Source organism: Rhipicephalus sanguineus, unplaced genomic scaffold (assembly GCF_013339695.2).
Source record: "Rhipicephalus sanguineus isolate Rsan-2018 unplaced genomic scaffold, BIME_Rsan_1.4 Seq3799, whole genome shotgun sequence".
Classification (NCBI taxonomy): Eukaryota; Metazoa; Arthropoda; class Arachnida; order Ixodida; family Ixodidae; genus Rhipicephalus; species Rhipicephalus sanguineus.
This window is the reverse complement of record NW_023615134.1, coordinates 1-15,138: the sequence shown is the minus strand read 5'-3', so window position 1 is coordinate 15,138 and position 15,138 is coordinate 1. Positions and strand designations below refer to the sequence as shown.

General features: G+C 48.0%; 1 protein-coding gene across 1 annotated transcript in view; it reads left to right on the top strand.

Moving 5' to 3' along the window:
* Positions 1-14,806, top strand: part of LOC119377175 (arylsulfatase B-like) — a gene marked incomplete at its 3' end in the record, with an annotated part of 42,167 nt that extends 27,361 nt beyond the window's left edge. Inside the window, exons 7-9 of the mRNA XM_037646758.2 lie at positions 4,386-4,679; positions 9,050-9,305; positions 14,620-14,806. Coding sequence (XP_037502686.1) covers positions 4,386-4,679; positions 9,050-9,305; positions 14,620-14,806 — 737 coding nt within the window. The remainder of the gene's footprint in view (positions 1-4,385; positions 4,680-9,049; positions 9,306-14,619) is intronic.
* Positions 14,807-15,138: the final 332 nt, after the last annotated feature.

Below are 15,138 nucleotides of genomic sequence, written 5' to 3'. Positions count from 1 at the left end.
TTCAACAAGCCCGAGGGGTGCTTCATGGCCTCTTTAATGCGTATAATATTCCCTTTATTTTAACGCAACTGTGCACATCTATATAATTGTTTGATTACGTTGTGTTGACAGTAGGGATGTGCGAATGTCAAATTTTTCGAATACGAATCAAATACGAATATCCACCTTCGAATATCGAATCGAATATCGAATATCAAAGGAAAAATGCCTCCACAGTAACAATATTTTATTTAACATGTAGCTATTTGAAAAAAAAAGAAAAAACATTAACAGCCTTACTGGCAACACAAAATACACTGCTATCTCCAGAACACAATGTCCAGGCTAGCACAATGCACATCACAACACAAGCAAATATCACGGCACAATGAAAGTAATGACTAGATGCTATCATGAAGAAATATGAGTTGCTCCACATGATCAGGCAGCAGGCGCTCCCTTCTAACAGAGACAACACCCCCCCCCCCCCCCGCCACTGAAAAGGCACGCTCGCTTGGAACAGAAGTGGCTGGTATAGGGAGTTACATGGGGCAAAGCTTTGCCAGACTGGGGTATCTGAAGGCGCCTACAGTCCGCCACCAGTCACGTGGGTCACTGTCTTTCTTCAGAAGTGGTCCCGCATAGTGAACGAGTGGTAGTGCGGCCCGTTACGGCCGCATAATATTGAAAATGTACGGTTACATGATCGCCAACAACGCTGCACGTCGGAGATGCACCAGCAATAAATCATACGTATTGGGGCGCTCGTCGCAGGCAGGTATCGTGCCTCCGTGTTCTACGATGTTTATCCTCTCAGAAACGTTTTTTAGCTATACGAGCGCAGTAGAAATGTGGAAGAAGAGTTATTTTATGCATGATAATCGAATCGCATATTCGAATTTTTCGAATATTCGAAGTTATCGAATATTCGAGACTTTTCGAATACACGATTTTCGAATCGAATACAATTATTTCGAATGTAATATTCGACGAATATTCGAAACTTTCGAATATTCGCACACCCCTAGTTGACAGTTATCTTATGTCTATATGTTATAATTCACCGGCATGACGCATGCACTACTGCCTGACTGAGGAGTTATTCATTCTACGTTTAAACAACTAAACCGTTCTAGCTTGGCGTAAAGTGAGCATGAGGAGGAGAGATGCGATGGTGAGGAGAAGGGAAATGCGGAGGGGACAGTAAAGTTTAGCAGAGAAATAATGAGAAACCGAGAAATCGAGAGAAAGACATGCGGAAAAGAAAAAAGTCACAGTTTCGCCGCAACGGCGACGCAATGAATGCGATAGCAACGAATTGAAATGTAACGCGAAGAACGGAAAGCAGCTCGAAATTTCTAGCGCGTCGCTCAAGAGCAAACGACGCACGAAAAGAACACACACAGGACGAGCCCGAGCTATTACGTGTCACAGCTGGACACTTAAAGCGCGCTTCTCAAACATAAAGGACGCATGAAACGAACGCACAAATATACACAGGACGAGCGCGAACTAACAACTGCCTCAGTTGTTACTTATTTCTGTTTGAACAACGCGCTCGTTTCACAAACACGGCCGCGGCAGTAAGCGGGGGGACCTTCGTACGCTCTGTAACTTCAGCGCGGACATCACGGTGAAAGCACGAGACATACAAAGCGACCCTCCCCTCACCCCCGCCCCCACTCCACAAGAAAAGCGCGCGCGCAGGCGACCATGCCCTGTAGGGCGAAGTGCACGGAGGCGTGAGCGCATCACTACGGGCGGGGCGACGACCTTTAAAGCGCGCCCCTCGCACACATCGCGCTATCTCGCTGGTGAGCAAGAAAACACGCGGAAGTAAATGGCATATATAAATAGCTCACCGTAAGCATGCTGAAAGACGGTACTCTTCGTGGCCTAGCCTCGCCCGTTCGATTCCGCGCGTCGGAACGTATTTCCGAATTATTTTGCTTTGTGGCTTTTCTATATATATATATATATATATATATATATATATATATATATATATATATATATATATATATATATATATATATAGCGAAGCTGGTCGATATTAGGGGCTTAACATGGCCTCCTTGGCTGATCCTAGGTCTTTCCTTGGCGTTGACATAGCCGAACCACAGTCTGTCACAGACCTTGCGAGAATGCCCAAACTCCAGCGCCAGAAACTAACGTGCAATCCTGGCTGTGGCACCCCCGGCAGAAGCGCGGCCCTTTCGTCGCTCGTAATCGGCTCGAGCCACGCTGGGCAAACTCGGCGTGGCGGCTGCGCGGACTGTCTCCGTCAGTGGGCGTGAGACGGCGGTTGGCTGCTCCTCGCCGGCTAGGCGAGAAGGGTTTTGTAGCGTTAGCTACACTTGCCTAGCCGGAGCCGATTTCGCGTGGGTCATCATGAGCCGTGCTGCGCATGCGCGAGGATGAGTGCGGAGGCGGCCTCCGCCACCGCCACGCGCGGCTCGCCGCTGCTGATAGCGGAGAGCGGGAGGAGTGGCATCTGGCATCGTAGCCGGGCAGACAGACTGGCTCCGGCGCGCGCGACTCGCCGCTGCTGCTCTGCGCATTCGAGAGGGGTGACGTCGTAGCCATGGCGCGCGCAGCTATTCGTCTGACAACGCGCTGGTGCCGCTTGATAGCGCCTCTGACTGGCGTTTGCAGGTGGGTAACGCCATGGAGAAGGAGAGCGCAAATGCTGCTCAACGGCGCAGAAGAGCCGAGAAGCTTATGTCATCGGATCCCGAAGTAGTTGCCTGGCAATTAGCGGTTCAGCGTACGTAGAATGAACAGAGGAAGGCTAAACGTGCTGCGGAGACACTGGAGGAAAGGGAGGAACGTCTAGCAAAGCGGCGTCGCCAGGATGCTGAGCGACGTGCCCGACCACCTCTGCAGCAGCAACAACAAGACTCCGGCGATGACGTCAAGACTCGCCGGTCGACTGCCTATACTGTGACCTTCGACTACCTATACTGTGACTCGGACCTTCGAGACGGACTTCGTAAACAATCCGTTTGGATACGTGTGCGACGCGTGTGAAAGACTATGGCACATGAAAGACATGACACCGCTAAGTGGTGCCATGCGTGAAACGTTGAGTTTAGTGGCGGCGCCTGAGTGGGGTGAAAGCGTGGCGCGGGTTTGTACAACTTGCAAGAACTTTCTCGTTAAAGGGGTCATGAAGCACCCCTTGGACTGATTGAAAAAACACATCCTGCGGAAAGCTGACACGGCTATGAACTGCTCTGCCAAATATTACAGTCGTGCGCGCCGCGTAATGGCCACAAGCGGAGCGCGAAGTTGCCGTTTCCCCAGGCACCCTCTTTTCAAACAGAGGCCGGTTCTCACTCTCGTCGGTGGGCGGGGCGTCTGTCCGCTGTACGTCGCAAGAGACATAGCATGCTTATTGGCCGATAGCCGACGTAAATCGAGAGCGGCGTTCGGATCAGATGCGCTTCTTGCCGCGGGGTGCCGCCACTTGCCGGCGCCGCACTCCTCAGTACACGGTAGCCGCACTCGCGCAAGCGAATCACAGCGGGAGAGCGATCGCGTTTCATGACGCGCGCTGGCGTAACTTCTTTCCCCCATGCCATCCCTCCCTGTCTAGCTTCCAGTGCGCTCGTCGGCACGAGAAAAGAGAGAAAGCGCTGGGAGCGTGCGCCAAACCCCCGTAACTCCGCTGATTCTTGACGGATTCGAGAAATTTTTGCGGCAATCGATTCGGGAGGCAGTACACTCCGATACTGAGGCCATTAGATCATTACCTGGAAAAGTGGTTCATGACCCCTTTAAGCAGAACATTCCGCTCTTTAGCGTTACCAATTGGTATCGTTACCCGGCCACGCCGCCAGGTCCACCGGTTCTGAACGATGTTGCCGAATGTGTGTCATTGGAGCAGCAGTAAGCATGACAATCAAGCTAATCCTAGACAATCTGGGGAGCTCAGAATAATCAGCTGAACCTTTGCTAACGCTACGTATATCCTGGCATAGCCGAGCTAAGCCACTGCAATTTTTTTTGCCGACGGCGGACGCTTTTCCTGGAGCTTAAGAGCTTCGCCCTTAAAAAAGATAGAAAGAAAGAGGAAGGAAGCCTCGCGTCGTCTAGCGACCAGATACCGCACCACCTGGCCAAGCAGCGCATGCGCTGTAGCTAAGCCACACTCACCGGCGCAGACATCGCGCGCAACCTCCGCTGTGTAGTGCACAGGCTGGCTGTGCACTCCCGAGGAGGAAGCCGCGCATCTCCAATCTAGACGTGTTGGTCGACGGGGAGTACGAGCGGCGACGGGCCCGTGCTTCGCTGTGCCAAGCTTTGCGCGACGTAGTGCAAACAGCCCGCAATATTTCGCTGTTGTTGTTTTTGTAACTCAAACGTTTGCGAGTGACTAGTGCATTTTGTTTTGTTCTTTACAGGCATGGTAGACGCGTTAGACGAGTCGGTGGGGGCCGTGGTGGATGCTCTTAACAGGACCGGCATGCTGAACGACACCATAATCGTGTTCAGCTCGGACAACGGCGCATCTCTCCAAGGTGCAGATTTCAGCGGCGGCAGCAGCTGGCCGTTCCGTGGGTACAAAGCCACCCTCTGGGAAGGCGGGTTGCGGGCTCCGGGATTTGTCTGGAGCACGCGGCTCAAGAAGCGGCGTCGGCTGTCGCGTCAATTGATGCACATCGTCGACTGGCTACCGACTCTGTATTCAGCTGCCGGTGAGTGATTTGCATAACGTGTATAACACGTGAAGCAGGGGCACTATAGGCTTCCCAAGCAACGCTTAGCGGCGCTGCTGCTCTTGACAGGCAGCGCCATCTCTGGCAGAAAAAGAGAAACTGGGGTGTTAGCAGCGCGCGTTTTCCCTTCTTTCCACCGCGTTGCCGCTCGCTTTGCACGTGCAGAGCTCTCACGGTGCACTTGCGCCGCCTCACAATGTACCGCTTGCAGTGCGGCTTCAAAAGGATTTTCAAGCTTGACTGGCACTTCCGAAAAGCGAACTTGAGAAAATGAGAAAGGCTCGTCAATCACGTTAACGGTGAAGAGCAGACGATCGACAACAACGACGCCCAACTCAAAGCCAAATGCATTTCCCAAGTCGCGATTACACCGTGTAGGACGTATACCTCGAGGTAAGTCTCATTCTGTCATGTTAAAGATGAATAATGGTCCACATGCACTCCGAAATGAAGCCGTGCACGCTATCGATGTTCTGCGGCGTGGACTACGAATCATATGATTGTTGTTTTGATATGGCATGCTTACAGTAGCAGCCGTGTACTTTCGTGAACAAACGTTTGCGGCGTGCGAAAAAAAGATTATACGGCCATGGCACTGCTTCCTGAGAAGGTTAGAGTCAAGTCCTCCGTGCCGCTGGAGAATCACCCGCCGATTAAGACGCGAGGCAGCTAGCTGAGCTTTAACCACTGTGAAGCAAGATGAACTGCTCGCCTCATTTTTTCGGCTCTCGCGTCATGCTTGCAGTCTCTTTTTATGATATCGACTTGACAGGCGTATAAAACCTGCTGCGTGAACGCGGCTAGAAAATCGCACAAAGTCAGAAGGTGGTTACTTCAAGGTTGCAATTGCAAAGCATGTATTAAGTGCCAGTTATATTTAGCGGCTTAAATATATATCACCCTAATAAAGTGACAAAAACAAAGCAAACCTGCAGAACGATGTCAAAGCTTGCTGCAAATGCACAGACGTCCGTTCTGGCGTGATAAAGCAGCCGTCCCGACGCGTGAAATGCAGGCGCCGAACTTCTGACGATGTGCCGAGTTCAGTTGAATTCAACCAACCGCGCAATGCTAACGGTATAACGCGAATGTGAACGTTCAACAACGACTGGTAGGTCTCACGAACACGGGGAATCAAAACACAAAGTTGCTTCACCTAAAACCGTAACTGGACTTTAACAATACGAGAAGACAGCGAGTAATCATTAATGCAGTCGCTGCGTGCATGCGCCGCGTTACTTACCGATTCAGGTAGTCGGAACGAACGAAAGCGATGAACTCAGACAGCCAAAATAGAAGGCGAGACAGCGCTGTCAGCTATCCACGCTTGCCGCCTTTATTTCTCGTACGACACGCCCGGGAAACAATACAGTTTAACACGTGAATCGCGTGCCTTGGTGTTGTCTGCACTGTTGTGGCTGGCCGCTAAACCGCAATACTTCGGACCACGCTTGCGCTTCCGCGGGGTCGCTTCTGCCATCGCTGAAATGCGCAGCTTCGCACAGCAAGCCTCTCGGTTCAACGTACCCAGCTGACGGCCCCCCAGTTACCCGCACCGAGAGAAGAACGCCTGCGCACGTGCGCTACCGCTACCGTGAAAGGGGCTGAGTCAGCCGCGCCGAAGGTTCAGAGCGTTCCGACAGAGCCGCAGCGCGGCTGGCGCCGCGCTGTCGTCGCGCCGGAAACTTGAGTTTGGGTTCCCTAGAGGAACAACCATCGGCTGTTCTTTATAAAGCGTGGAATCAAGAGTTCGAGCTATGTCACTATCAAAGGGCCCCTGAACACCCTCTAAAGATATAAACAACGAGCGTGTTATTACCCCCTGGCATTTGCCGCCTTTTAAACAGTATTCCTGACTCCAGCAGACTGTTCACGTGATCACATGAGAAAATAAGGCTCTCAATTGGTCCATATACGCGGATTATCAGTTGTGAATTGTATCCTATCCTGCTTATGCAGTCACACGCCCGTCCTGCCTTATCTCGTATGACCATTGTGCCCGATCATCTGATTTCACCTCGTTTTGTGCGTTTTCGACCGAGCAAGCGGGTATAATAGCGTGGGCCGAAATGAGAGAAATGCCGATAGGCTCAACGCTCAGTGCTGACACTGAGCCCGTGTTTTGCGAGGAATAAGTGGCGAGGAGAAGACAGCGCCTTTGAAAGGGTAGTGAGGGCGAGATAGAAACCACTCTCTCGTCGTTGAGCTCGAAGCGGTCTAGGGGCCCTTTAAGACCATATAGAAAGGCGATGGTGACGTGGTCCGTATTTTATCGACTATTTCATGCACCCATACTTGCAGGTGCGGTAGGATCCGTATTCGCAGAACACTTCTGACATAAACGCCATCCATGGAGGTGCCCTCACTGCATCAACAGTTTCATAAACAAGGCCAGTCGGCGGTAATGTTGAGGGTTTAAGTGCCAACCTACAAGGAAATGCCTTGGCGGAACAAAGGTCGAGTCATCATGGGCCTTGCCTTAAATTGGTGTCAAGTGTTATGTGCCTTAAAGAAAAAGTGAAAAGAGGTTAGTAAGCACTTCACTTTAATCGCAAGCAGCAGAATGAGGCCGGAAGAAGCGCCGTATGTGCGTATATTTCAACTGCGTCGGAAAATAACTTGTCTCCAGCTGCGAAACTGTGTGTTAGGAGCTCAGTAAGGTTACCTCGACTGAATGTTGTAAAAGTATTATTATAATAGAAAACAAAGGTTTTAATATTATTTTTATTATTGTTGTGCTTCTTATTATTATGTTTATTCGAATTCCTATTCCGGACAACGATTAAAGTGTCTGATCTGAATGTTTGAAAAACTATTATTGCACTATTTCATTGATGCGTACGTTGTTTTTGTATATTTATTATTGTTTATTGGCATCAGCATTCAATACTCAAAATACTTTTAAAAAAAAGTTTTTTCATAAGATGACTTCCTGGCCAATCCCCCAGAGTGGGCATGAGCCATGGATGCAGTAGGGGATACTACTACTACTACTACTAATAGAGTGGTGTGCTTCATTGCTTCTTTTTTTAAAAGCGGGGCTGTTGAAGGCGGCCGTTAGTCCGTGAGCTGCGAACAGAAATGATCATCACTACGAACCGGCACGCGCTCTCTCCGTCCTCTTCTTCATCGTCGTCGTCTCCTACACCTTCTGCTTCGCTGCCAGAACACGTGCGCCGATGTCTCCGGCACGGGATTCAATAAACATTATGGGCGAGACAAAACAATTAATTAACATTGCGAGACCTAAGGGACAATTAACGTTGTGTAAGGATCACGAAGGGTTACCCACGAAGTAATATATTACATCAGACTTGTTACGCTCGAGTTTTGCCGTGTGTCGAAGATAGAAAATTGTCATCATGAAGCGGCACGCGCTCTCTTCGTCATCTTCTTCCTCTTCTACTTCGCTCCCAGAACACGTGTGCCGATTTGTCCGGCGTGTGATGCGATAACTCTGATGGGCAAGAGAACGAGCACAAAGCGAGAGAAAGAATGAAAGAAATAGAGAGAGAGAGAGAAAATAAAAGAGAAAGAAAGATAGAGAAAGAGAGAACTTCTAAGGGAAAAACTTTCTTCTCTAGGCGAGATTCGAACCCGCGTAACCACTGTCCGAAGGCGAGCGTCTGAACTGCTCGGATATCCAGGCACACCAGCAGAACATAGCATAACCTTGTATAGTATAGTATAGCAGGGGGGAGGGGGAAGGATAGTGAGGGTCAGGAGGACAGGTGCCAGCGTGAGTAGGTTTGGAAGGAGTAGGGGAGACAGTAAAGCACAGCACAGAAAGGCAAAAAGAGAAAGTAAGAAATACAGAGAGAGAAAGAACAAAGAAATATAGACAAAAAAGACGTCCACAAAGAACAGAGAGAAGAGAAGAAAAGAAAGGAATAGAGGAAGAAAGGAAGAAAGATCTTGCAAAACTTAGCAAAAGAGCAAAATCAAGAACTACCTAGGCGCACATCAGCTTCCCTGTCTGTTTAGCCTTGTGCCTCCAGTGCAAGCTACGTTAATTTTTTTCTCAGTCTCAAAAATAAAAAGTTGTGCACAAACGACAACCAATAACGTGGTTGACCTTCTATCTAGACAACCTTGGGATAAAGGATGCTTAGAGATTAACTTTATTTCGCGGGGCTCTGTTTAAAGTCAATTCAAATACAACAAAACTGTGAAACCGTTGCGCAACTAAGCCTCTCCAAACGAGACGCTTTTCGTGAGAATCGCTGCATCATGCGCATTTCATAACGGCAATTTTCACTGCGCCGATCACGGTGTGCCTTGATTAAGTGTTATAAGCGTTAGCACATGTTCAAAGTAGAACAAGCTGCCTATTAATATCGGGTTTCTAGGTGGAAACGTGGAACACCTAGGTCCTACGGATGGCTTCGATGTGTGGCATGCGCTATCAGAAGGCACCGAATGGCCGCGGCAGGAGATACTCCACAACGTGGATCCAGTGAGCAGAGCCATGGCGCTGAGAGTGGGCCGCTACAAGCTCTTGGTTCAGGCATCGAAAAACGACACCAAATTGAAGAACAACCGCCACCCTGTGAAAGGCATGGATCATCCACTGGACGACTTGACGCCGCTGCGCGCAGCTTCAAGGTACGCTTCGGTTAGTAATGTAATAATCATTGGTGAGCTTTTACGCGCCAAAAACACGGCACGATTATCAGGCATGACGTTGCAGGGGATGTCGGCCATGGAGGGGGGGGGGGGTACTTTAAGGTGCCCCTAAATATATGTGCAGGGGTGTTCTTGGATTTAGCCACGCCAGCGTCTACTTTGGCATGCCTAATAATCAAAGTGTTGGTATTCAGAAGTTGAAATGCGAGGCTCTTACTTCGTTGAAAACGTCCGACTTGCTATGCAAGATGCTCTTATTATGACCAAAAATCCATAGGATTCGGCGTACCTCGCGCAGTTTCCTGACATTGTTTTATTTTATTTTTTTTGCTAGCATAAGTAAACTGCCCGTCTGATATCATTAAACCAGATCCGCTGTAACAAATAAAGTTATACCAATGCACGTAATTATTTTTGAGTCGTTTGTCTCGATGAAGAAAAGATTGATAGAAGACGTCATTTACTACAGGTATTGCTGTCCTAAGCCTGAATGCTGTCCGCCTAGTCCCAAATGATATAAGATATAAAAACAACAAAAGAAGGCGTGCGGGCGAAATATTGTATTACGTTTGCAGTACACCTTGAAGTGATTATTATTTGTTTGCTGTAGATACAAAACTCCTAGTAATATACGTCTGGTTCCTACGTGTGGTCTATGTACAAAAAATTCGGCAGATCCCACGCACTGTGGGAATCGATGTAATGCGAAGCAGCCAGCAAAGAGCTGGATACATCGCTTTGTTTATTTTTGAGCCAAATGAAATCATTCATGCCATTGCATCTAGTTCACCACATATCGCATGTTTGCCATGCACGCGTGCATGCACAATGTGGTATATACCATGCCAATGAAACGTATATTCTGGTATATACACTGCATGACCGCTCATTTATGTTCATCACGCGCTCCTGTCATGCCATACCAATTTCGGTATATATCCAGTTACGTAAACGGCCGGAAGCGCACCATAACAATGTCATGTAAACCATACCCTACATGACATGCATAACATAATTCGCATGTTAGGACCTGTCATTTATGTTCGTCATACAGTCACATCGCACAATACCAATTTTGGTGTATATCAAACGAGCGAAATGGCCGCGGGTCCACCATGAGCGTGGCATGTAAATCATGGCATACATGACATGCATGTCATGGTTTTCATGTTACCACCTGTCATTTATGTTCGTCATACATTCGCGTCACGCAATGCCAATTTTGGTGTATATCAAGCTAGCGAAATGGCCGGGATCGGACAATGAGCGTGGCATGTAAATCATGCCGTAAATTATATGCATATCATAATTTTCAAGTTACCACCTGTCATATATGTCATACAGTCGCGTCGTGCAATAAAGTTTTGGTGTATATCAAGCCCGCGAAACGGCCGCGAATGCACCATGAGCATGGTATGTAAATCATGACATACATGACATGCATGTCATCGTTTTCATGTTACCACCTGTTATTCATGTTCTTCATACAGTCACATCGCGCAATACCAATTTTGGTGTATATCAAGCCCGCGAAACGTCCGCGAATGCACCATGAGCGTGGCATGTAAATCATGAAATGCATGTCATGGTTTTCATGTTACCACCTGTTATTCATGTTCTTGATACAGTCACATCGCGCAATACCAATTTTGGTGCATATCAATCTAGCGAAACGGCCGCGAGCGCACTATGAGCGTGCCTTGTAAATCATGTCGTACATGACACGCATGTCATGATTTTCATGTTACCACCTCTAATTTACGTTCGTCATACAGTCGCGTCGTGCGATACCAACTTTGGTGTATATCAAGACAGCGAAACGGCCGCGAATGCACCATGAGCGTGGCATGTAAATCATGACATACATGACATGCATGTCATGGTTTACATGTTACCACATGTTATTCATGTTCTTCATACAGTCACATCGCGCAATACCAATTTTGGTGTATATCAACCGAGCGAAACGGCCGCGAGTGCGTCATGAGCGTGGCATGTAAATCATGTCGTCCATGACACGCGTGTCATGATTTTCGTGTTACCACGTGTCACTTATGTTCGTCATGTCGAAATATGTCGTCATACCAGTTTTCGTATATATCCATTCATTTAAACGGCCGCGAGCGTCCTGAGACCATGTCATGTAAATCATGCCGCATATGACATGAGTGTCATGATTTGCACGTTAGGACCAGTCATTATGTTCGCCATGAACTCTTGTCACGTCATACCAGTTTTGGTATATGTGAAATTAACGGAATGACCGCAAGAGCCCCAAGGCCGTGGAATGTAAATCATGCTGTTCATGACATGCATGTCATCATTTTCATGTTATGACCTGTCATTTATGTTCGTAATACGGTCATGTTATTCCATACCAATTTTGGTATACATACGATTAACGAAACGACCAGGAGAGCACAAAGTCCTAGGCGGCTAGATAGATAGATAGATAGATAGATAGATAGATAGATAGATAGATAGATAGATAGATAGATAGATAGATAGATAGATAGATAGATAGATAGATAGATAGATAGATAGATAGATAGATAGATAGATAGATAGATAGATAGATAGATAGATAGATAGATAGATAGATAGATAGATAGATAGATAGATAGATAGATAGATAGATAGATAGATAGATAGATAGATAGATAGATAGATAGATAGATAGATAGATAGATAGATAGATAGATAGATAGATAGATAGATAGATAGATAGATAGATAGATAGATAGATAGATAGATAGATAGATAGATACGCTCAAACTCGCAGAAGTTCGCTAAGAAATGCTTCGCATTTAAAAACCTCGTGATTACATGCATAAAGGGGAGGTACAATTTTAATTGGGAAACTGGCGCTCTTCATCACCGGGTATTTCCTACGACCCCATATCCCATACCCTTCCCCGTATTCCTAGGCGAATGAGGCAGGAGAGCCAGGAAAGTTGACCTCAATAAATAAATTGCCAGGCCTGCGCTGAAACCGCAGCACAGTCACAGCGAAAGCTGGAAGAGCGGCGTTTCTAGAGCCCGTTGCATGCTCTCTTGCGGCTACTAATAAAAGTACACTAGCAAGGTACCCACTACGCCATAAATCACAATTTTTGTGAAGTTGCGAAGCACCTACTAAGCCATTATTCGTCATTTTGCGGAGAACCGAGGCACCAGCTACACGTCTGTAAGGCATTATGTGCACTTCGTTGAAGCGACGACATGCGCAAATGGCTCATGCGCTTATAGGCTTCCTTGGCAACCAATACAAGTGCATTTGGGAGGAACCCACTACGCTATAAATCATTGTATTTTACTGAGACCACGAGGAAGTGGATCATGCGCTTATGGGCTTCCTTGGCAACCAATACAAGTGCACTTGCGAGGAACCCACTACGCTATATATCCTTGTAATTTTTGAGATGTAGGGCAGCAGGCACTGTGCCATTTTTCGTCATTCAATGTGGAATACGTCCGGTTTTCTGCATTCCCGCCTTCACCGCCTGGATCCGTCACTTCAACTTCAAATTCCGTCCGGACTCTCCCGATCCGAAACAACAGTCCTCTGCCGCCTGTGGCTTGGAGTGTCTTTCACGAACAGCTTTGCTTACCGAATCGGAATGGCAGACAGTGCTGCCTGTGCTCACTGTGGCAGCGAGGAAACCATTGCGCACGTCCTGTGTCATTGTCCTCACTATTGCCCTCAAAGACAACTGCTCTCAGCAACGCTAGCGCGCCTCGACGACCAGCCGCTTTCTGAACAATCAATTTTGGAGTGCCGGAACGTTCTAGCTTCCAACCAGAAAGCGACGAAGGCGCTGCTGAAGTTTCTCCGCTCAACCGACCTCACTAAACGACTATGATGCTCCCGTGCTTGAGTGTGTGTGCGCTTTTCTTTTTTGTTACTCTTTTTTTTCTTCCTTACCTTTCTATCCCCCCTTACCCCTTCCCCAGTGCAGGGTAGCAAACCGAAAAACTTCTGGTTAACCTCCCTGCCTTTCACTCAACCTTTATCTCTCTCTCTCTCTCTCTCTTCGTCATTCTACGGAGAGCATTGGTAGCTGCTAACGCATGTAAGGCATTATGCGCACTTTGTTGATGCTGTGTCTGATGACGATGAAGAATTATGGCAGAGCCCTTTGTAATGTGTTGGAAGCATTCAACAACCTACTCGTTGCGCAATTCGCATTGTGTGACGCCTGGTTACAGAATTCGCGTTGTGCGACGCTTGGTGCTTATTTTACTCTTCTACCACGCTATATTGCATATGCTAATGTGGTTCCTTCCCGACATGAAGCCTGTATAGGACCTTTTTGCAAAGCAGTTTCAAGCACCGGCATGGCTCAGAGGTTGAATACTGGGCTCCCACGCAGAGGGCCCAGGTTCGAACCTCGTTCCATCCTGGAATTTTTCCTTATATCGTTTTTTTTCTTATTTCGAGCGATACTGGTTACGGACACCGGCGGCGGCGGCAGCGGCGGACAACTACGGCGCCAAAAACGGCCGGTGAAATGATCTCATAACAGCTTTCGCTGTAAAATGCTATACGAAGTGAGGCTCGCCAATGAATACTCTCAGTTTGAACAGCACTCCTGTTGCAAAGGCGGCCGAAGCAGCGAAGGAAACTAGCGTGCTTCAAGTGTCGAGCTGTGACACTTGATAGTTCGCGCTCATCTTCTGTTTGTTCGTTTAGCGTCGTCCCTTGAGCTCGAGTGACTATGCTACGCTCCGTAACATGAGCGCGGACATCACGGTGAAAGATCAAAACATCCCTCTTCCCCTCACCACGAGAAAACCGCGCGAGCAGACAGCGGAAGGGCAAGGTTCTCCCTGCGCAAATGTAAGAAGAAGCGAGCGAGCTCGCCGACGACTTTTAAATGCGCCCGTCGCGCTCCTAGCGCCATCTCGCTGGTAATGAAGAAATTATAAGCGCCTGCTGTCTCTCAGTCCGTTCAGTGGTAAAGGGTGTGTGTGTATATAACGCTCGCCGTTAGCTACGTGGGGGATCTGCGTTTCGTGGCCTAGTGGTTAGCGCCACTCGCTGCGAAGCAAGAAGTCCCTGGTTCGATTCCGCGCTTCGGAAGCATTTTTCTGAATTATTTTTCTTTGGGGCTTTTATATATATATATATATATATATATATATATATATATATATACATACTTATACATATACGGTGCATGACGGCGACGGCAAAATCCAGCCGAGACTGTCCATATAATTGCTATCGCAATAAAAACACCCACAAGGATACTGCCGTCGTTCCATACCAATACAATGTGCCTTATCGCAGGACGGCTAGGGTGTTCAAGTCACTGTACGGTAGACTCCGCTTCGAATCTGACAAGAACTGGACGCAGGAGGCGACGGTGAAGTGCGCGTCTGCAGCCAGCATGAAGCCGCCGAAAAAGGGTCCCTACTTGTTCGACATTGAGCGGGACCCCTGCGAGACACGGAACCTGGCCGCTTCGCACAAAACGGTGAGACCTTCATTGTAAACGTGTTCTACCTGTTACCGCGACCAGGAATTCTAGGATATTTTTCTGCTTTGTACTAAATTTTACATTTCCCTAGTGTAAGTAAAAAATAAAAATAAAAAAGAAGCACTTCATCCAAGCTTTCCGCGGCGCAATAGTTTGTGTTCTGTAAGCGAAACGCACGACCATTCGCATCCGCTTCGGCGGTGCCCAGCCTTGGCCCCTCCGGAAAAAGTTTAGCCGTTCAGTGAACGAACAACGTCGCACGCGCCACAAAAAAACTATTACCGCCACGCGACATGATCGAAAAAAATCACACCATCTCCCGCTAAAGG